Source organism: Notechis scutatus, chromosome 4 (assembly GCF_049901735.1).
Source record: "Notechis scutatus isolate UNSWTSFEM ecotype Mainland chromosome 4, rNotScu1.2, whole genome shotgun sequence".
Lineage (NCBI taxonomy): Eukaryota > Metazoa > Chordata > Lepidosauria > Squamata > Elapidae > Notechis > Notechis scutatus.
In genome coordinates, this window is record NC_142012.1 from 12,356,112 (window position 1) to 12,378,045 (window position 21,934).

The window sequence follows — 21,934 nt, forward strand, 5'->3', positions numbered from 1 at the left end:
TCATTCAATTAACTCTAAAACAAAACTCACCTGGGTCTCAAATGGGCAAAAATGAACTCAATAAAGCTGGTAATACATTTTGTGATTTTGCTTTTTTTAATGGATCATAGCTCATGAAAGTGAAGTCCCTTTATGTCAAGCTCAAACCCTTATCTCTTGAATGCATCTATGGAACTTTCTTGAAACACGAAAATATAACTTTATTAACTTTTTTTTTACTTCCCAGTAAAGCCTTAAACTCTTAAGGTTTTCAAACTGTTGATCAGGTTCAACCAATTAGGGATTAGACAACATCCAGCCACTTGTTGCCATTTTCTGGTCAAAATAGTATAATATTAAAAAAGATATAAAAATAAATCTTAAGCTTACAGACAAAATTAGCCTGAATGAGGTAGTTAAGTTTTGACGGTGTTTATATTCTTAATGCTAGATTGATATGCAAACTTTCCCAAGTATGCTACATTTTTGTATAACAGACTTAATATCAACATTTTATCAAGACTGATAAAATCATGTTAAATTTTCTATTCAGGAAACTGTTCAAATTCATCTGATACAGGGTTTTTTTTGTGTAAAATCTTTGTTACTTATGCCTTAAGTAACATAATTTCTGCATAATTCAGGCTCTATTTTTTTCTTTGCTGAAATATTTGCCCAGCCGATTTACAGATGATCTGCTTTTCAAAAAACATTTCAACAAAATTATAGTTAAAAAAACAATTCTAATTGTGCTGTTTTCATAGCGATGATGTATTAATTATCCAGAAGCACCCATCATCCTGCTTCCATAAATTGGTTTTGCAGTCATATTTTATCAGCATTATCTTTGCAGAAGGTTAGAAGTAACATAAGGTTTCAGTGGCAATACATTCAGAATATATTCTCAAAAGAACGAGTTGTGGAAAAAAAGCTCAATTATTTAGCAGTCAACATCTTACCAAAGTTGATGGCTACATAAATAAGGTTTGTGGTTCGCCTCTATTTACATGTGATCACAAAGTGGTCATTTCAATGCATGAAAATTTATTTATTAACATTTCTATACTGAAGATTCCCAGCAGTTAACAAGATTATAACAAATCATAAGGCATTACAACACAGGATACTACTCTTGAAAAATCATTCTATTTTTGCAGCCTCCTCTCACTGCAATATTCTAAATCCAGGTACATATCCGTAACACGGCACACTCCAGTGCTGCTGACCTGCAAGTCCCAGCATCTGTCGGAAGCATGGCGACGAGTCTCAAAAACTGTTCAGCTCTGCTACTATACACAGTAGTGCCAAGAGCACACCCTCTTCAAAATGCCAGTCACAGAAGGTAAGTTTTTTTTATTTCAGTCATTCAACATGAAATACAAATAAAATTGTATAAACACAAGAACCACATTGGCATCGTAACACAGATGACAAAAAGACAAAAAAGTAAAAACCATAAAGAAAACTAGCCGGTCACTATGTACAGTTAAGACACTGCTGTGTCATACACTAAAAGTCTTTTACAAAACAATTTCATGTCACGAAGACTACCCTCCAGTCAAGTCCTTTTTAAGTTCTGCAAGATGGCTTTGCTGTAGTCTCTACCTATAAAACCAAGACAAAATAATTATGAGACCTGTGCAACGTTTAGAAGAATTTTTAAAAGGTCCATTTTCATGAACTGCTTTAAGTCCTCTATTTATTCCTTGTTTCAGCGTTAAAGATCATATGCATCAGTCAATATGAAATACTTTTGATAATCCAATTTATATTTTACATCCCGGTTGACCAGTTCAGCTCAAATGATGGAGCTATGTCAAGGAACTGTAGAAGCTCAGCAAAGTAGTTCTTGGTTTACTAGAAACCAAGCTGTGGTAGAATCTTTCATAGCTTCAACCGCTAATGAAAATAGAGAAATGGCAATACACCAAGGAAAATTATGGTTAGCCAGGTGGTTAAAATAGAAGCTGCTATTTGCACATGATCTTTAATGTTCCAAGATTTAAAAGTTCGTTTTGGTTTGTAGATTTCACTAATAGCTATAAAAGAAAAAAAGCAAGCATTAAATCTTAAAGAACGAACACTTAAAATGAGGTCCACAATTGATATACAACACTAAACAGAAGGCCAAAAATGATTAAGCTGTAAAGGCATTTATGCACTTTAACTCCTGTAAAAAACCATTTTAAGTTAAGTTAAGACACTTAAATCGTCAAAGATTTTTAAAAAGAAGCCAAAGTCTGAAGTTTTCCACTTTAATCTTTACGCTGGTACATGAAGTTGGAAGAGACCATACCACAGGACAGCGTTTTCTGGTGTATGCCTTGCGCTCTGCCTGCAACGTGCGACCCCCAGAGATAGACGTGGTCAGGGTGACACACGGCCTGCAAGGAAGTTCCCGCTGGCGGGTACAAACAAGGTATAATGTCAGAGTTAGAAGACAACAATCTTGTTTTGCTTAAGTTGTACCCATTTCAGTACTTTACCTGTTGGTTAACACTTCTATTAAGTTTAATTATTCGTCTACACCACCTGGCACACAAAAATGTAAACAGAAAAACTCTTATGTTTCTCTGACATACTAAGGACGACGAATCACCTTTTAGAGTTAAAGATCTATAGACACTTAAAAAACAGAAAGTTTAACAAACATTCACACGTTTTAATTTTTTTAAAAAAAAACAGGCTATCCAAGAGAAGTGATTTTTAAAAAAATTTATTTGTCTATTGATCTTTAAATTAGATTAGACATATGAGAGGTGACAGATTCACCCAATACACACCTGTTTCTTCCCAAGTATTTCTTTAATATGGCTGGTAGTTGTTTTGGTGATTACCGCCACCTCGGGATGCCTTTCCGTATGTGCTTTGCTGTCCTATTCCAAGAGAGAATATTGGCAGTTTTGGGAACCGTAAGATACTGCAGGTTGGTTTGACAAAAAGGCACTCTTGTCAAGCTAGACCTGACTATTTAAATGCAAAAAAAAAATTCTGTAATACTCCTACACTGATATCAACAATGTTAACGAATATTCTACCTTTACTATTATAAAAAGCATCTCAGAATATTGACTTCAGTTTTTAAAATTATTTGGTCTCAATGATTTGCAATAAACTCAAAATCAAGACATTAAACAGTTCAATTAACATAGTTAAAAGTTAAAGAAGGTAAAGGTTTGCTGTCCAGTCATGTCCGATTCTAAAGCATGGTGCTTGTTCTCCGTTTCTTGGCAGAGAACCAGCTTTATCTGGAGACAATTTCCCTGGTCATCTGGCCAGCATGGCTATACGCCACAGGAGCACAGAACAGTTACCATCCCATCAAAGTGATACCTATTTATCTACTCGCATTTGCATGCTTTCAAACTGCTAGACAGGAGCTGAAGCAAATACCAGACGTTCACCCCCTTGCATGGGGCTCGGGACTAAAACCCGAGCTGTCAGCTCTCCAGCTGACAAGCTCAGCGTCTTCAACTACTCAGCTTTTGGGCCCCAGTTAAAAAGGTGTTCAAAAAAACTGAACTTTTAAATGCTTCTTTGAAAAGCTAATAAAATTGTTAAGATTTTCCCAACTCTGCAGGAAATGCTTTCAAAAAACATGTGCAACAGTACCAGCTCCTCCTAGAAAGTTGTCTCAAAGGTTGGATGAGAAGCGAAACACCTTCAAAAGAAAAAACAAGAAAGTCCAGTTGCCTCCTGAAAAAAGCATCTTTGGGACAACCATGACCTGGATGACTGAGAATCTCTACAGACTGGAGAGACTGAATAGAAAAGTTAAAAGTAACAATATAATTGAATGGAAAGTCAAATGAAAATCTTACCACTGTAGTCAGCATATCCCTGGCCGTAGCCGTAACTTGGGTAATTGTACCCAGAATAATCGTATCCCCCATAGCTGCTGTAGCTTTGATCACTGTAAGGACTGTTGTAACTTCCGTATCCTTGATCATAGTAATTGTTATACCCTTGATTCCAATTTTGTCCTTGACCTAAAAAGGAAACAATTGCAACCTTAAAAGCCCACCATGTGTTTAAATTAAAACAATAAGTTGTTATATAGGATAAAATCTACAAAATATTTGCTTTGTTCCTTTCTAACCTAGTTTCCGGTCTGATATCCCAAAGTTTATTTAATACTAGCCCTATTCCTTTTACAAGACAAGCTAGGAATGTACTTTTCCTTTACGCTAAAACTGAGGGAATTTTTCAGTTTTTCTCAAGCTTATTTCACGAGTGACTTCTGCCATTAAGTTACAATTTACCACACTTACCCCTGCCACGTCCTCTGGATCCCCCACGCCCACCAGATGAAGCACCTCTGCCTCCCTTTTGTTGCTGTTGCTGCTGCCTATATACATCTTTGGGCTGTGCTACTTTGATCTCACACTAGGACAAAAGAAAGTGTAATTTTAATGCAAAATATATGAAGAATATATGAAGTTAATTGTTGCAGCTTCTCCAAGTAACACCTTGCAAATACCTTGCCAGAACCAATCTGATGGTATCTGCTTTCCAGCAATTTCTTTACTGGTTCTTCATCTGAGTATGTGATGAAGCAGAAACCTCTCCTTTCATTTGTTTTTGTGTCCATGGGAAGCTCTATATTCTCAATCTGCAAAGCCACATTAAAAACAATCAAAGACCGAAAGTCACTTTTCTTCCTTTCTTTATGCTTTTATGGTATTGTAAACTTTAAGGAGTTGTAGTTCACACCTTTAAACCAACTCCGTAAAGTTTAGCCCCTTCACTTGCTGTACAGCAAATCCTTTTAGAAAATAATCACAAACACATCACCATGTTTGCATTCCTTTCCGGGTTATTTATCCTTTGATTTTCCAGTTGAGATTAAAAATATATATATCATCTCTGCTAGACTAAAAAATATATCATCTCTGCTCTGACAATACAATCACTATCCTTCTACAAACCACACTAGTGTATCCCAAAACCAAAGCAAATCCATTCCCAATTTTTGCAGGCTACTTGGGCTGCTGTTTCTTGATTTAGAAGTTACACAAGTCAAGTTAGTCAAAAGAAAATGGTAAAAACTACTTAAGCTTATTGCAACAGGCTATGTTTTTAACTAGACATTATACTGGATAACACACACACCCATTTAAATAAAGCTTTAAATGGTTTATACCTCTCCAAATCCACCAAAATACTCCTTGATTTGTTCTTCAGAGGTATCCGGACTCAGTCCACCAACAAACACCTTTTTGGGTGGCTCCTTCCCTTTCAGAGCTTTTGCCCTTTTGGGATCTATTAACTTGCCATCCAATTTGTGTTCTTTCAATTCCAAGACCTAAAAAAGAGATTTATTGAAAATTTAGATCCAGGAGAAAAAAAATCAACACAGATGTTTGGAATTGTTTAGAGAAGATTCCATGGTCCTACAGAGGTGACTACATACCTTCTCAACACTGGCAGCATCTTTGAAAAGCACAAACCCAAATCCTCTTGACCTCCCCGTGACAGGATCTGTTTTTATTGTGCAATCCACCACTTCACCAAAGCGAGACAAATACTCTGTCAAGTCTTTTTTGCTCGTATCCCAGCTCAGACCACCAATGAACATTTTACTGCAATGGAAAAGAAGTTTCAAAAACTGTAATTCATACAAACAGTTATACATATTGTTCTAAAAAACGTATTAGCTAATTTGCCCCAATTCAGGTGTGTGGTTCAGATACAAATTGTACTTAGGGGGAAAAAATCCAAAAACACATTTTTTAATTGAAACAGAAGGGGGGAAGGAAAATCCTCCAGATTGTCATCCTCCATCCTATCACAAAACATGCAATTGTCATACAGAAGTTAATCTTCTCCAACATTTACAAAACATGTAAATGACCCACAGTATCACCTAAACCAGACGAAGGCAGGAGTCAACTGTCCAACAATCTGAAATAGTTTACTGCATATGCTAGGTATGCAATACATTTTGAACATAAGCAACTATTTTAAGCAAAAAAGCAAAACAAAACAGAAAGTGACTTCAGCCATTTTGGAAACATTCCAGATTCAAAACAGTCCCACAATTCAACCATGAAATGCCATTTTCAAAATAGGGTGGTAAAACTTATGAAACAAAATTATAGTACTTAGTGTAGTTAGATATAATTAGAACAGTACAGGCATACTTCTGATACATATCAAAATATCACTTTTTTGAACTCTAATAACCTTACTTGAATAAAGTACTGAAATTAGGTTTTTGAAATTTCTGCATGTCTCTACTAAATATGACTGTAAGGAACATAATCTCAAATACTATCCCCTTATGATAATTAACATTTGTAAGGCTTTAAAAAGCAGCGGTTTTAATAAATAAAAAAATTAAGAGCATGTCTGTATATATTCTGAAATTATGGCCAGCTATTCTCAGCTCCACAGACAAAATTTGCAGCATATTTATTGAAAAGGTTAATGGATTGCAGTGGGATTTTTCCCCTAAAACGAAAGCCTGAATCAAAGCAGTGCAGTAAAGTAACAAAACTATAGTACTTAGTGTAGTTAGATGTAATTAGAGATCAAGGAAAGTATCTGGATTACTTCAATATTGTTGAAAAAAGATGAAGTATAACAACAGATTCCAAGGTAGGTGGCAATCATATCTTCCTATAAAATCAGAATTACAGCATTGTACCTATGAACTGTTACAAACTCCAAATTCAAAGATATTTTGCTAATTATCACAGCAATTCTGCTAGACACTGGATAAGCAAATCTTCCTGATGCCAGTTCAATTTCTTAATCATTACATTGCACTGTGTAAATTCTCCTTAACCATAAATGCAGGTAAGAAGTTTATGCATTTGAAGTGAAGGTTCCAAATCCTGCAGCTCTCTGCCAAAGTGGCAACATTTCTTCATGAAGATGTCAAGCAATCTTTCTTTTAAATATAATTTAAAAAAAAAAAAACTGCAACAGGAAAAACCGAAAACATGTGTCTGCAAAAAGCTAAGGGAGCCACAAATTTTGCAGTGGGAAATAAATGGTAAGGTATAACTAGTATGATATTGATTTTGCTAATAGGCCACAATAGTGGCCTCAGGTTTCCTATAGAAAAATAGAACAGCAGATTCAGAGTTCAGTGCTCTCTCTCTTCAAACTTTCCTACTATATAGAATGTCAAAGTAACACACCACTGCCTCATTTTATCTTCACAACAACCAACCATGATTTGGCTGAGGGGGCACATAACTAAGATCAGTAAGACTTCTCTTATTCTCAAGCATCAGAACCACACTGAAGCTAAGGTGGGCATCCTGAAACCCAGGAAAACCAACTATCCTATAAACACATGTTCTATAAATATATATATATGAAAGGTGGATAGATATATCTCCTTCATAGTTGTGAAGAATGCCATTTTGTGACATTTTAAACTTGAAGCACTCAAGATTTGTACTATATTCGCCAAGGAGTTAAGGATCCTTCATCTGCACCCAAAATAACAATCCAAGCAACATTGCATATGCTTAAGAATACAGTCCTTTGCATCTTTTCTAGATCTATTTTGGCTTCCAAGTACTATGTACAGTTCTTTCCCTAGGCTATATATACTCTGCCCAGCACATGGCTCACTTTCTGCTATTTGCCCTTCTCCAAAATACAGGCAGTCCCCAACATCTAACCATTCATTTAATGACCAAAGTTGCAACAGCACTGAAAAAGTGACTTTAGATGGTTTTTCACACAAAAAAGGTCAAATTTCAGACTCTTGGCAAGTGATATGTATTTATGATGGTTGCAGTGCCCCAGACATGTGATCAACTTTTGTGGCTTTTTGTCAAGCAAAAATAGGAAAACCAGATTCACTTAACTGCAATGATTAGCTTAACCGCCTTGGTTTACTTAACTGTGGCAAGAAAGGTTGTAAAATGGGGCAAAGCCCATCTGTCTTGCTTAGCAACAGACGTTTTGGGCTCAATTATGGTAGTAAATCAAGGACAACCTGTAACTACTTTAAAAGACATTCCCCACCTCCAATCATCTTCTAGACTGGTCTCAATTTGGCAACTTTAAAGACATACGGCCTTCAACTCCCCTTAATTCCCTAGCCAGCAATGCTGTGAGTTGAAAAACAGAGATTTTAAAGATTTTGGACAGCGCTTTAGACAATTTTTTCTCATCCCGATGTGATCGAAGCCGAGAATGATAAAAATCATAACATATCTAGAGAACATACAGCTCCCCTGCAACTACCAACCCTGCAGCAAGGAGGGTGGCAATAAAAATGACTCCCGATCTGAAATATTGAAAGTTAAAAATGAATCCTGATCTGAAAAAGATCGTCCTGGGGAGAATCGGACCCAAGATCACTCTTAAAAGGAAAGTATAAAATATAACTAAAAATAAAATACCTCGGGGGCCAGCCACGTTTTTAGCCCGCAGGGGAAAGGAAGGCGCAGAAGCGAAGCCCCGTAAGGATCTTGCGGCGACGGCCTCGCCCCGCCCACAATGCACCTTCTTGCTAACTCCGCCCCCTTTCCTTCCCCCCCCCCACTCCACTTCCAAATGTTGCAAGGTTTGAGTTCGCCCTGCCCATCCGACGGGGCCAGCAACGCGCATTCTCGGACCGCTTAGGACCCACCTCCCCACTCAGGCCCGCCCACTGTGTTCCTATAGGCTGCCGGTTGCGTCACGAGGCAACGATCAACCCCCCCCCCACCCCGCCGCTCCACCCATTCGGACGTGGAAACTCTCGCGAGAGGCGATGTGTGGGGGGGTTTGAAAAAGACACAAAGGGAAATTACAGCGGCGGGAGGTGCAACGCTCACCAGGGAAGAGCGCGATCACGTGGCAGCTGCCAGGCGAAAGGCCTTGCTGAGTGATTTACCCCCCCGTTACTTTTTTTTTAAAAAAAAAACAGGCCAAAATGGCGCCAGACCTATCGACTCGCTCTCCTTCCCCTCCCTTGTTCGGCAAAGGTGCCCCTTGACCCCCCCGCTTGGGATCGATTCCCCTCGTACCCGTCATCCTGCTGGTTCTTGCTGGCGTTGATCTTCGAGCCTTCGGCGAACTCTTCCTGTCCACCGCCGCCACCGCCGCCGGAGGTTGTGTTGTTGTTATTGCTACTGCCGTAGTCGGTGTTCTCCTCCATAGCGGGAACGGGCCGAACGGGGGGAAAGGAAAAAAAAAAAAGCGCGCGCACACCGACGCAAAGGAAAGAGATTGACTACTACGCGGTGAGACCCGAGTATTAAAATGGCGGCCGTAACAAGAGATCCGGGCAGAGCCTGCGCTGCGTTTATATAGGGACCCCCTCGGCCAATCAGGGCGCCCCAAAGGCGCAGGCGCAATGCGGCTTCTGAAGGAAGGAGGGTGGGTGGGTGGGTGGAGGAAGGAGTGTCGGGGTTGCCCATGGCGGAAGGGCAGCGGGGGAGGCGGGGAAGCGCTTTCCTGTCTCGGGGAGTTCAACACGCCCCTGAAAGGCTTCCCAGTTCCTCTGCAACGGGAACTTTGTGGATCCCTTTTCCAATAGTTTCCTGACGCCTCCGTTGCAACCAAGCTAGCCCACCGAACGTGACAAAAGCATGAGCGAAGCATGGCATGCCTCAGGAATCCCCCCCTCAAAACACCTATGTACACATATGAATCCCCCTCAAAACACACATGTGCAGGCCTGGGAGCGGATTAGCGACCGCCCACGTGCGCAGGTCGTAACTTGTGAACACCACGCCGGTTTAACGGGGCCCTTGCGATGGGCTGCCTTGACGAGCTGAAGGGCTATGGGCTCAAAAATCGGATTTTCCCACCCCCTCCTTAGAATCTTTTCTTAAATTAGGCTCTGCAGGAAGAAGCATCTGCTCTTAAAAGCGTTTGCCTTCATTCCTAAGAAGCCTCAAGTCTTAAAATGCAGGGCTGGTTTATCCCTTCATATTTTTCTTTCTGCATTATTTTTGCCTCCCACTTTTTAAAAAAAAATCAAAAACCCTTGTTGAAGGAACCCTTGCAATCTCAAAGCTTTTTTGTTTATTTGGGTTTTGTACAGAAACTGTCTAACCCTTGCTAATTTTCTCATGTTATTGGTTCAAGGTGGAATTATTTGGCAGGTACTTTATGAACTGTTGCCTTCTGGCAGAACATACAGAACAATTAAAACTCGGACCACACGTTTTTCTGAACAGTTTTTATCCCAGAGCTATAATTGCACTTAATAAGGAACTTAAGGACCACAATCAATGAGCTGTTGGTATTGGGGAGTGTCGTGCGCGCAGTCATGTTGGGTCTGGTATTTGGGTGTTAGGTGAATTTCGTTATATATATACTGTGTATATATGCACAATGACTATAAAGAATTCAATTTAATTCTTACAGTATTTACTCTAGGATGCATTTTCTATCTCTTGTCCAGGGCTCTATTTTTTTCTTTTCTATAATCAGATTGCATGCTTTATTTGCAATTGTAGGCGTATAAAAAAGGACATCTTATTTTTAAAGTATAATGAAGAACATCACAGCCCAAGTGTTAGGATGCGTCTCCTAATTTTAATTTAAAAAAAAAAAGGTTTACTTTGCATCTATTCTGACATTTCCAAATAATAAAATAAAAATCTTTGAAAATATGTGTATCTGCTTTGAACTTTTTATATGTACTGAAAAATAATTTTATTCCAACAAAAATTTTCCAAATGATTAAATGTTAATGGGTTAAATTAAACTAAAGTTAATCTGCTCTTGTTACACACTTGTATTAGCTTTTAAACTATTTCTGCTCTACGTGGCTGACGTAACAAAGGGAGGAGGAAAAACTAGTCTGCATTATATTCTATAATACGATTTGGCTATATCTCACACATAACTGTTTTCCTTGGAAAATTGAGTGAGACATTCCCCTTATAAAACTGATGGAAAACCCACACCTCTGGAGAGAATATTTAGAAGAGAATGTCACCTCTAAATAGAGGAGTATAAAAGAATAATTGGGTATAAAATATCAGTGGACACAATTTGTGGTTGGAACTAAGGCAGCCTGTGCTTTGGAAGCAGACAGCATTTTTTTTTCTAAAATATTAATAATTTATTAAATTTGTAAGCTGCTTGATTCTCAACTACTCTGGGCAGCTCACAATCAAATCAGAGTAAAATATGAAAATAAAACATTGTTTAAAACGGTGAGAACAGACGAAATGAAATTAGAAAAATAGACATATATAGTCTAATCAGGGAATGTGAGTCACATTTTTTTAATGGATCTCCAATTTCTTAAGCAAACAAAAGAGAAGGCAAACTGGTGCTAAAGTTTGCATTCTCTAGAGCCATTTCTGTACTCCCATGATTTCCAAATATGTTGGATTTAATTTCCCTCATCCCCATGCAATTCTAGATCCAGCCTACATGGCAAGGCTCATCCACATTTCTATGGTCCATAATGGGAGAAGTCTGTTCTAGAAAAGGCATACAAAATGTATGGAGCCACGCAAAAATAAAATCATCAATACCTGTTTATTTTAGTCAAACTGTTGATGTCTTTTGAAGATTACAAAAACTGAATCACATCACTGGTAGCTGTTCTAACCAAGGCTTCCTGAGACAGTAACAATCACATGCTATTCCCAAAACCCTTTAATTTCAACAGCTGTGAATTATATGAATTCACAGCCTGTAATGAGTCCCAGTTTATGAATACTCCAACAGAAGTCTGCCACAGTCTTCCGGGATAAGGCTGATAAGCACCCACCTTTATCTCCCTTGAAATGCTGCCAACGACTAAATTGCCAATTAGCTGTACAAGGCCAAACTGAGCACAAAGTCAAGCTTCAGAGTTTAAACCGACCAGAATGAACAAAGTTGCTTCCTGCAAAGACTCATGTCCCTTTGTTCATCCTTCATGTCTTATGGGAGGGGCTAATTGTCTCCCAGCTTTACTCCCGAGTCTCACCTTTTGTCTTAACTATTCTTGCCTTCTGGCAGCTCTGCGCAAACGCGCACTGGGAACAGGCTCCCCCTGTTCCTCTGCCTCACTGGTTAGATTCTGGAGGCTCCGGAGTCAGCACATAACTCTCAGATGGCCTGGCCCCATCTCTGTGTCGGACGCAGATCCCTCATCCGAGCCCTCCCCAGACTCCAGGACTGGCCCATGTTCCTCCCCACTGTCCGACTCTGCTGCCAGTTCCACAGGCTGCCGGCGGACCACAACAGTAGCTGCAAATATCACATTTATTAAACTTACAAAAGTTACAGCAGAAGCTAATGCATCATGATTAAGGGAAGCTGAAATAAATCACTATAGAGAGGCTCAATATTAGAAATAACAACTGAGGCCCCCCTATCCAAAAGCAGTGCATCTTAATGTCTGGTCCATACCACTAAAAAAAGAGAGGTAAAACACTTTGCCCTTATGCTTTTGGGGCTTCCCAAAGTTAGACCATACCTTCCCAATAGTTAGATCATACCTTCCCAATAGTTAGATCATACCTAGGAAAACAAAGGTCTTCAATCTACCACCAGTACAGGTAATCCTCAGCTTACAACCACAACCGAGCCCAAATTTTCTGTTGCTAAGCAAGACAGTGAAGTAAATTTTGCTCAATTTTACGACTTTTCTTACCACAGCTTTTAAGTGAACCACTGCGGTTGCTAAGTTAGTAATACCATTGTAAAATGAAGCCAGCTTCCCCATTGACTTTGCTTGTCGGAAGTTTGCAAAAGGTGGATCCCACGACCCCAGGACACTGCAACGGTCGTAAGTATGAAACAGTTGCCAAGCGTCCGAATTTGGATCATGTGACCTGGGGATGGTGCGAATGTGTGAAAAAGTCAGGTCAATTTTTTTAAGTGTCACTGTTAACTTGGAATGGTCACTAAAACAAATGGTTTTAAGTAACTACCCCTAGACACATTTGAAAACTGAAAGACATGCTGGTAGAAGGGGCTTGGTGCTATAAGGCTGGCGCTGTTCTTTTACCAATCAATTAGAGTAGAGCTGAAAGGGACTTTGGAGGTCTTCTAGTCTAGCCCCCTGATCAAGCAGGAGGCCCTATACCATTTCAGACAAGTGACTGTCCAGTCTTTTCTTAAAAACCTCCAGTGATGAAGCACACTGTTCACAATCTGGAATTAAGTTTCTCCTTAATTCCATATTGCTTCTCTCCTTGATTAGTTTCCATCCTTTGCTTCTTATCTTCTGTGCTTTGGAAAATAAATGGGACCCCCTCTCTTTGCGGCAGCCTCTCAAATACTGGAACACTGCTGTCAAGTCCCCCGCTGGCCCTCCTTTTCTCTAGATTAGCCATACCCAATTCTTGCAACCATTCTTCCTATGTTTTAAGTCTCCAGGCCCTTAATCATCTTATCTGCTCTTCTTTGCACTTTTTCCAAAGTCTCAACCTCTTTTTTGCAACCCGGTGACCAAAACTGGATGTGCTATTCCACATATGGCTTTACTTAGGCTTTATAAAGCAGTACTAATACTTTTTGATTCTATGCCTCTGTTTATACAACCAAGGATTGCATTATATACAACTATATATTTTAAAAAAACACAGTGGCAGGCACAACTTCTTCAAAAGGCTCCATTCGCAAAAGTGAAACTGGCTTTCACTGTTATTTAGAGTATCCAACAGTCTCCTGTTCATTTTTTTTTGTCCCTTTTGAGCAGCTGGGCATCTTTTCAAACCGACAAGAGATGATCCACTGGCAATCATGATAGGTTTGCAGGAAATGGGGCAACCCTCCTGAAGGGGCATCAGAATGAGTTTAAGATGCCACCCTAAAAACAGGCACCTTTAGTTTTAACCCGCAGTGAAGTGTTTCAGTATTACTGTACCTTTTTAAAAGAAAGGAAATAATTTAGAGTTTAAAATAGCCTTCCCTGCGCATCCACAAAATGTTTGCTTTAGATATTTTAGATTCGGAAGAATTGCAAGACAAATCAGAAGGCCAGGTTTAAAAGATGCCCAAGGCAGCTTCCAGTTCTTTTTTAAAAAAATATTTTTATTGTACATTTTCCTTTATTATACATCATATTTCCAGTTTTGCAACAGCAGTGTACTCGCTATATCAAATTCTTTTTAAATATACATCGTATTATACATCCTGGTTATAACCACTATTCTCATAGTCATGTAGAGTATAGACTCTTTTAATTGCATAGTATTGCACGTCATAATTATAACTATCGTTCTTATCCCCTTAAAAGGCCGATGTCAGTTTTCTAAGCTCTTCCAAGTGAGCAGGACCAATTTTGCACGGGTCGCGTAACCCACCCGTGCAACGCGATCCCCGGGGAAGCGGCAAAGCCCGGCCATTCCACGCGCAACTTTGCAAGCAAATGCGAGAAAGCAGGCGCCGGCTCCGCAGCACGCAGAGGCCTTCGCCCCCGCCCCCCCCCCCCGGGCTCGATCCATTTTGCACACACATATATACACGCATGCATTGCACACGCACTGGGAAAATGGCCGCTCGCCTTACACAACATGGTCGTTTGGGGCGTGCACGTCCACGCGCGGGTTCTTCCCTTTACACCGAGTTTCGGGAAAGCTTCGAGTGCCTTTTTTTCTCTCAAGCACGAGTCTAACTCAGAGACGATCCAGGGCCACGGCAGCGTTTTGCACACCCATTTCACCCTGCAAATACAGACACACACACACACACCCCGAAATCGTCGTTTCCTGGCGCGGCAAGGTTGGCAGGGGTGACCCTTTTTCCCCCCTTTTTTTAACTCCGCTCTTCAAACCCGGGAATTTTGCAAGCCTTTTTTTCCTGGCCTCCAATACCAAGCGCGAAGGAACCGATCCCTCTCCTGCGCAACTTCCTCCTTGGACGCGGGAAAAAAAAACAACAACACCCTCGCACCTCCGCTTGATTTGCACCCGGGAGCCGCGTGCAAAGGGCCTTGCCACCGCGTCTCGTAGATAATCCGAGCCAAGGTGCAAAGGAAAAAAAAACCAAGGGAGAAGGAAGCAAACGCGCAGCGTTGCGCGCGGCTGGCACCCACCCACTTGCAACCTCCCGCTCTCCGCCTGCATAGACGATTGCGCGCGCGGGCGCGCACACACTTTCTCTTCCCCCACTCCCTTGCAACCTCCCTCCCTCCCTCCCCCGCATAAACGGTTGCAGACCGCCCCCCAAACACACGGTTACTTTCTCTTTTCCCCCCTTCCCCCATTTGCAACTTCCCTTTCTCCACCCGCAGACGGTTGTAGACTACACACACACATATTCATTCTCTGCCCCCCTTTCCCCGTTTGCAATCTCCCTCTCTCCGCTTGCATAGATTGCAGATCCCGCGCACGCGCAAACACGCACACGCGCTTACTTTCTATTTCCCCCTCCCCTCTCCCGTTTGTCGCCACCAATCAGAGCGCCGCGATCCTGGCCCGGGGAGGGGGGGCGGCTGCGGCGGCTCCGCTTCCAGCCACGTGGGCTCTCCGCCCTCCGCTCGTGCTCGCGGCAGCCGCGGCGCCGCCGTCTCGAGTCTGGAAGTCGCTTTGCCGGCGACGGCGGCTGCTGCCCAACCCCGATTCCCAGGGAATTGCCCCGATCGCGTCTGTTCTCCCTCCCGTCCGGGACCCCCAAAAAAAACCACCACCCGGGAGATCGCGGGACCCGGCGGAGCTCGGCTTCTCAAGCTTCCACACCGGGGACATGGTGGGCTTCACGGTCCCCGCGGAAGTCAGCGCGTTTTTGCTCGACATAGAAGGCACCACCACTCCCATCACCTTTGTCAAGGTGAGTTGTGGGCGCCGCCCCCCCCCCCCCCCACTCCCTGGGGTGGGAATGTGGGAGTTGCGTACGTTGCGATCCTCAGGCTTGTAGGAAAGGGGTGGGGAGTTTGGGGGTGGGGTGTATGTATGTATGTATTGCAAAAAGCCCTGCTTTCCACTCGCGGGGAGCAGTCGCCTTTGGCCTAAAAACGGAACGCGCGTGGGAATTGGGTGCGGATTTCCTCCTTTCGTCTGGCCTTTTTTTTTTTTTTTTAAGAATAACGTGAGGATTGCCGCCCTCCTCCACGCGTGTTGATCACCCAGCCAGGTTTAGGGTCTTGGGGAAGATGCTGCATTAGGAAACACCTCCCGGCTCCCTCCAAGCAGCAGGCTCTGAATTCCAGCCCTTTTCTTCCAGGGGTCTTCAAACTTGACAGCTTTAAGACTTGCGGACTTCATCTCCCAGAATCCCTCCTCCAGTCATGTTAGCTCAGGAATTTTGGGAGTTGAAGTCCACAAGCCTTTAACTTGCCTAGTTTGAAGACCCTTGAGTTAGAATTTAGAATCAGTTGCTCAGCCCAGCCTACCTTGCAGGGTTGTTTGGGGGGGGGGGGGAAGGAGTGTCAGTACTGAGCATTGAGTGCAACAGAAATCAAGGCAGGGTGGAAATTGTGCCTGTGTGTCAGTATTTCCTGTGGTTTGGATGAGAGTGACAGTGTAAAACAGTGTCTCCCAAATGTTGGCAACTTTTTAAGATGGGTGGACTTCAACTCCCAGAATTCCCAACCAGTAACACTACTATCTGGGGAATTCTGGGAGTTGAAGTCCACAAGTCTTAAAAAGTTGCCAACATTTGAGAGACACTGTCCTACACTGTCTGGGAGTTGAAGTCCACCCATCGTAAAGCTGCCAACATTAGAAACGCTGTTGTAGGATATAGAATAGAACAGGGCTCTCCAAATTTGGCAACTTTAAGACTTACGGACTTCCAACTCTCAGAATTCCCCAGACAGCATGGCTGTCTGGGGAATTCTGGAAGTTGAAGTCCACAAGTCCTGAAGTTGCCAAGTTTGGAGAGCCCTGGAATAGAATAACAGAGTGGGAAGGGACCTTGGGGGTCTTCTAGTCCAACCCCCTGCTTCGGCAGGAAACCCTACACCCCATCAGACAAATGGCTATCCCAACTCTTCTTAAAATCTTCTGGTGTTGGAACATTCACAGTGTTTTTTTAAGTGGATTTTTTAAGTTTTTTAAAGCGGAGACAGTATTAATTGTTTCTTATCTCTGTACAAAAGTGCTGGGTTGGGTGTGGGCATGTTTTGTGTAAAGCTCTTCTGACATAGGAAGGAAATTGATTCAACTTCTAGACAAAAAGATGACTGTTCAGTAGCTTTTATTTAAGGGAAGATAGAATTTGGTGAGTCATGTGGTTTTAATAAAAAAAACTTATCTTTTGTGTTACTTACTGTAAAGATTACTCTTTAAACCTCATATTGGCCATGCAATTGAATGTTTGCTGATAATCTATATACTAATCTCTGCAAAATTTGGCTGGACTAAAAAGAGGGGATATGATTTTATGTGGTGTGTTAGGGTGAAACCAGCCAACTCTGAGACATTTAGTAAAGCATTATTAAATGATAGCTTCGTGCAATTTGGTCTGAGACTGTTGCATTGCCATGGAAAAGAAATGATTAAATTATGTTTTATATCTGTCTTTTTTTGTCCACAACACCAATCTTGAGAGATAAGTTGGACTGACAGAGGGCGACTTCTATGCCCGTGGGTAGATTTGAACCTGGATTTCTCCAATACCAGTCTTAACTGCATTGGCTTTTCAAGTACCACAACAGCCTAGTGCAGTAGCGGCTAACCTTTTTGGGCTCCTGTGACAAAAATTGTGTGTGTGCTCTCACGCTCGCATGCCAGCACCCAGAAGGCGATGCGCATCCCCCCATTCCCCTAAAATGAGTGCGCAATCCCCCACCGCCTGCACTGCACCTCACAGCTGATTTTCAGCCAGTTTGAGGTCTTTTTCGGCCTCCCAAAGGCTTGAGGAAGGCTTCTGCAGGCTTTGCAGGCCGAAAACTAGGCCCGTTTCATCACTTCCTGTATTTTCGGAAAAACAGGGAGTGACGAAACGGGGCTAGTTTTTGGCCTGCAGAAGCCTTCCTCAAGCCTTTGGGAGGCTGAAAAAGGCCTCTAACCCGCCGAAAATCAGCTGTGAGGTGCACACATGCGCAATGAGGTAAGTTTGCTTGCAGGTCACGTCCCCGCACAAATGGCTCTGCGTGCCACTTGCAGCACGTGTGCCACAGGTTCGCCATCACAGGCCTAGTGCATTTTTATTGGGCAGTACATTGCAGTGCCTTTATGGGATTATTACCATGGAAAGACAGGAAAATATAATAACTAGGAATCTGTCTTCTGATTAGAGTGGGACTTTCTTCCAATACAGGTAGTCCTCAACTTACAACCACAATTGAGCCCAGAATTTATGTTGCTAAGCGAGATATTTCTTAAGTGAGTTTTACCCCATGTTACAACCTTTCTTGCCACAGTTGTTAAGTGAATTATTGCAGTTGTTAGTAACATGGTTATTAAATGAATCTGATTTATCCATTGACTTCGCTTGTCAGAAGATCACAAAAGAGGATCACATGATCTCGGAACATTGCAGGCATCATAAATGTGAGACAGCTGCTCACAGTCTGAATTTTAATCAAATGACCCTGGGGATGCTGTAACAGTCGTAAGTGTGAAAAAGGGTCATAGGTCATTTTTTCCCCAATGACATAACTTTGAACAGCCGCTAAATGAATTGTAACTACCTGTAATATTCTAAGGGATCTGCTGTTATTTTCTTTCCAGGGTCTGCAAAGTATGCAGCCTTTTCACTTTGCACATACTCTGAAAAGTAAACCCCCCGCCTTTTTTTTTTAAATGACCCCATAATCCCTTGCATCGGGGTGAAGTCGAGTCAACTGAATGAAGCTGAGTGTTTACTGGCCAGATGCCCTTCCTGTCGCCAATGCAGAGTTGGCAACTGATATTTACTCACTATGCCCAGAGAGAGAAATATCTGCCGCTACCTAAGATCGAACTCACAACGTCCTGATTGTGAGGCGAGAGCTCCACTTCTAGGCCACTGCACCACTCACTGCAAAGTAACATTTAGGGGGGGAAAGTCACAGTAACATGCCAAAGAAATAATGACGGACTGCAGCACAATGGCATGATTGATACAGATTATGTAATGGCGGGGGCGGGGGGAGGTACTGCCATGGAGCAGATACTCCAGGACCAATTGGCTGACCAGATACAACGGGAGTTAGGTGTTCCTTCATGTAACCAGGCTCTAGGCCAGGTAGGGCTTAATCAGCACCTGGAAGCAAGCTGGCAACCTGCGCAGCTTGCAAAGCAGAGGCATTAACATAGGCATACTGAGGCATGGCCAATTACCGCCCACAACTGCTGCATTCTGGATCTGTTTAATCTTCCAGTTTGTCTTCATGGGCAGCCCATCTAGAGCTGGTTGCAGTAGTCAAGCCAGGAAGTTAGCAAAGTCAACGGGGAAGCAACAGATTCACTTAACAATCGTGTTACTAACTTAATCGGCTGCAGTGCTTCGCTTAACTGCTGGCAAGAAAGGTAAGATAGGGGCAAAATACACTTATCAAATGATTTGCTTAGCAGCAGAAATTTCAGGCTCAATAATTGTGCTCGTAAGTTGAGGACTACCTGGAATTGTTCCTAAATTAAAGAGATTCGTCTTTATCATCTTTCCTTTCAAAGAGTCTAGTCCACGCAAGCATCATCACAGTTGTCCAGCCTTTTGGCTTGCCTGGGCCACATTGAGTGGAGAGGAAATTGTCTTGGGCCACATACAAAATATATAGTTCGTGTGTGTGTACATCTTTTATTTTTTACGTTTTATATCTTCTGTGGCTGCATCACTAGCTCTCCGGGGTCTTATGTAGCCTATGGGCCACAAGTCGTTCTTGTCTGATTTAGAGTTTCTGGATGAGAAGGCATATTGGCATGGAATTTATTTCAAAGGAACTTTGAAGGCAAAGTTTGCAGGCTGGGCGTCTCCCACCGAGGGCAGGGGTTCCGCCCGGCGGGCGGGCTGCTAAACTTGCTGGCGGCCTTTAAAGCCTGTCCAGCACCCAGCACTTCCAGCACTTCGGCTTCCTTAACGGGGCTGTCCTGGCCCGAGCGCGGCGAGGGAAGCCAGGGGGGCAGGCTGGGGGAGCGGGCCGAGCAGCCAGGCAGCACCGGCCGCCAGGGCGGCGCCGGGCTCCGGCGCAGCCCATGCGCTCAGTCCCCTGCCTCGGAGGAAAAGGCAACCAGGGCCACGAGCCTGAGCCCGGTGCCGCTGCCAAGCACCCTCTTCCTTTCTTTACCGAACAGGACCGAGCCGCCGGAGCACCGCTCAGGGGCCCGAGGGGAGGAGGAGAAGAGGGGGCGCCCAAACTTGCACCCCGTTGCAACATCCCCCCACCACCCCCCTGCTATAGAGGATGAATCATGTTTCTGTCCTTGAAGACTGGTACATTGTCTTAAATACACATCCCCAGTGACCCCCAAATATCTATGGAGATTCTCAGCTGTCCAGATCGTGGTTGTCCCAAAGGTGCTTTTTCAAGAGGCAACAGGACTTTCTGGTGTTTCTTTGAAGATGTTTCGTTTCCCATCCAAGAAGTTGAGACCTGAAGAAGCTTCTTGGATGAAAAGCGAAATGTCAGATAACAGATTATTTTGTTGGGAAGGACCAAAGGGGGGCACTTTTTGCTCGAGGGCCCATTGACTTTTAAATTTGACAAGCCCCACCCGCGTGTCAAGCTGTCATAAACAAACAAACACATCACCAACCTTAATTCTACCCTCGGGGCAGATAAAAGACCACGGCCGATGTTGGCCAAAGGCACCCGTTACAGGTCATCTAGTCCACCACCACCACCCGCCCAAGCGGGAGACCTTACACCGTTTCTGACAAATGGCAGTCCAATCTCTTCTTGAATGTCTCAAGTGATGAAGCTCCCACAATTTCCGAGGGCAACTTCTGTTCCATTGGTTGATTGTTCTCACTGTCAGAAAGTTTCTCCTTATTTCCAGGTTGAATCTCTCCTTGTTCAGTTTCCATCCATTATTCCTTGTCTGGCCTTTGGGTGCCTTGATAAATAGCTTACCCTTCCTCTCTGTGGCAGCCCTCAAATATTGGAAGACTGCTATCCTGTCTCCCCTGGTCCTTCTCTTCACCAGACTAGCCATGCCCAATTCCTGTATCCGTTCTTCATATGCCTTAGTCTCCAGTCCCCTAATCATCGTGGTTGTTCTTCTCTGCACTTTTTCTAGAGTTTCAACATCTTTTTTATAATGCAGTGACCAAAACTGGATGCAGTATTCTAGGTGTGGTATTATTAGGGTTTTATAGAGTGGTATTAGTACCTCCCTTGATCTTTATTGTATCCCTCTGTTAATGCAACTTAGGATTGCATTAGCTTTTTTTTGGCGGCTGCTGCACATGTCTTCAAAGAAAAACCTGAAAGTCCTATTGCCTCTTGAAAAAAAACACCTTTGGGATTGACCCCCAAAGTCCTTTTTGCTGCAATCCAATGCATGACTAGGTCATTGGCACAATTAGTCAAGCAGAGATAGAAGTTATCACTTTGGGTTGCCCAAAATTGGGCTTTGTTTCAATTGACCTTCCTTAATAACTTTAAGAAGGTCTCTTCTATAGAATTAATTTTCCTCATGATTTACTTTTCAAGCACCAGCAGCCAACCTTAACCTACGTTACTTATTTAACATGAAAGTCACATCATGGTCACTTAGCAAGCCCAGTAGACCTGGACATGGAGATCTGGCAGACGTCATCAATCTCAGTGTTAATGTAGTTCTATCTCATACGGACGTTCCTCAAATTATAGGCTTTTTTATGTTTAAGAATAGCACTTGCAGTTGCTGATTCAGCATTTAATTGTGCAGCTAATTGAAAGGCACACGGTCTGCTGGAACAGATATATATATATGTAGGAATATATATAGGAAGTCAAGGACTTCCTGTATGCCAGTGATGTGAGACAGATTCCTCCTTCCTGATATATATATAGACCTGCATATATATATACAGGTATATATATGCAGGTCTATATATATATCAGGAAGGAGGAATCTGTCTCACATCACTGGCATACAGGTCTATATATGCAGGTCTATATATATAATCAGGAAGGAGGAATCTGTCTCACATCACTGGCATACAGGAAGTCCTTGACTTACAGGCGTTCATTTAG

At 42.6% G+C, this 21,934-nt stretch overlaps 2 protein-coding genes across 5 annotated transcripts in view; one reads left to right on the plus strand and one right to left on the minus strand.

Moving 5' to 3' along the window:
• Positions 1 to 1,006: 1,006 nt before the first annotated feature.
• Positions 1,007 to 9,212, minus strand: HNRNPDL (heterogeneous nuclear ribonucleoprotein D like). 4 transcript variants are annotated; one of them, XR_003371680.2, is made up of 9 exons: positions 8,958 to 9,212; positions 5,393 to 5,561; positions 5,123 to 5,284; positions 4,460 to 4,591; positions 4,251 to 4,365; positions 3,801 to 3,968; positions 2,763 to 2,855; positions 2,276 to 2,380; positions 1,007 to 1,584 (listed from the first exon to the last, which is right to left on the minus strand). XR_003371680.2 is itself a non-coding variant. In XM_026676440.2 (8 exons), exons 1-7 carry the CDS (start codon positions 9,086 to 9,088, stop codon positions 2,785 to 2,787), a joined length of 948 nt encoding a protein of 315 aa, XP_026532225.1. In that variant the 5' UTR covers positions 9,089 to 9,212; the 3' UTR covers positions 1,007 to 1,584; positions 2,763 to 2,784. The 4 variants fall into 4 exon arrangements, 1 of the variants encoding a protein (XP_026532225.1); XR_015749158.1 differs by having other exon boundaries at positions 2,763 to 2,946; XR_015749157.1 differs by lacking the exon at positions 2,276 to 2,380 and having other exon boundaries at positions 2,763 to 2,946.
• A 672-nt stretch (positions 9,213 to 9,884) lies between these two features.
• ENOPH1 (enolase-phosphatase 1) overlaps positions 9,885 to 21,934 on the plus strand; it is a 28,484-nt gene continuing 16,434 nt past the window's right edge. Inside the window, exon 1 of the mRNA XM_026676446.2 lies at positions 9,885 to 15,660. Within this exon, the coding sequence (XP_026532231.1) occupies positions 15,577 to 15,660 (84 nt within the window). The 5' untranslated portion in view covers positions 9,885 to 15,576. The remainder of the gene's footprint in view (positions 15,661 to 21,934) is intronic.

What these genes read in the sequence shown, in the direction of transcription:
- HNRNPDL (XM_026676440.2), bottom strand. Translation starts at nt 9,088, where the DNA reads ATGGAGGAGAACACCGACTACGGCAGTAGCAATAACAACAACACAACC. An exon ending in ATCAGATTGGTTCTGGCAAG is followed by an intron (nt 4,366 to 4,459) that starts GTATTTGCAAGG and finishes CTTTTGTCCTAG; the next exon opens with TGTGAGATCAAAGTAGCACA. An exon ending in GGGATATGCTGACTACAGTG is followed by an intron (nt 2,856 to 3,800) that starts GTAAGATTTTCA and finishes CTCTTGGAATAG; the next exon opens with GACAGCAAAGCACATACGGA.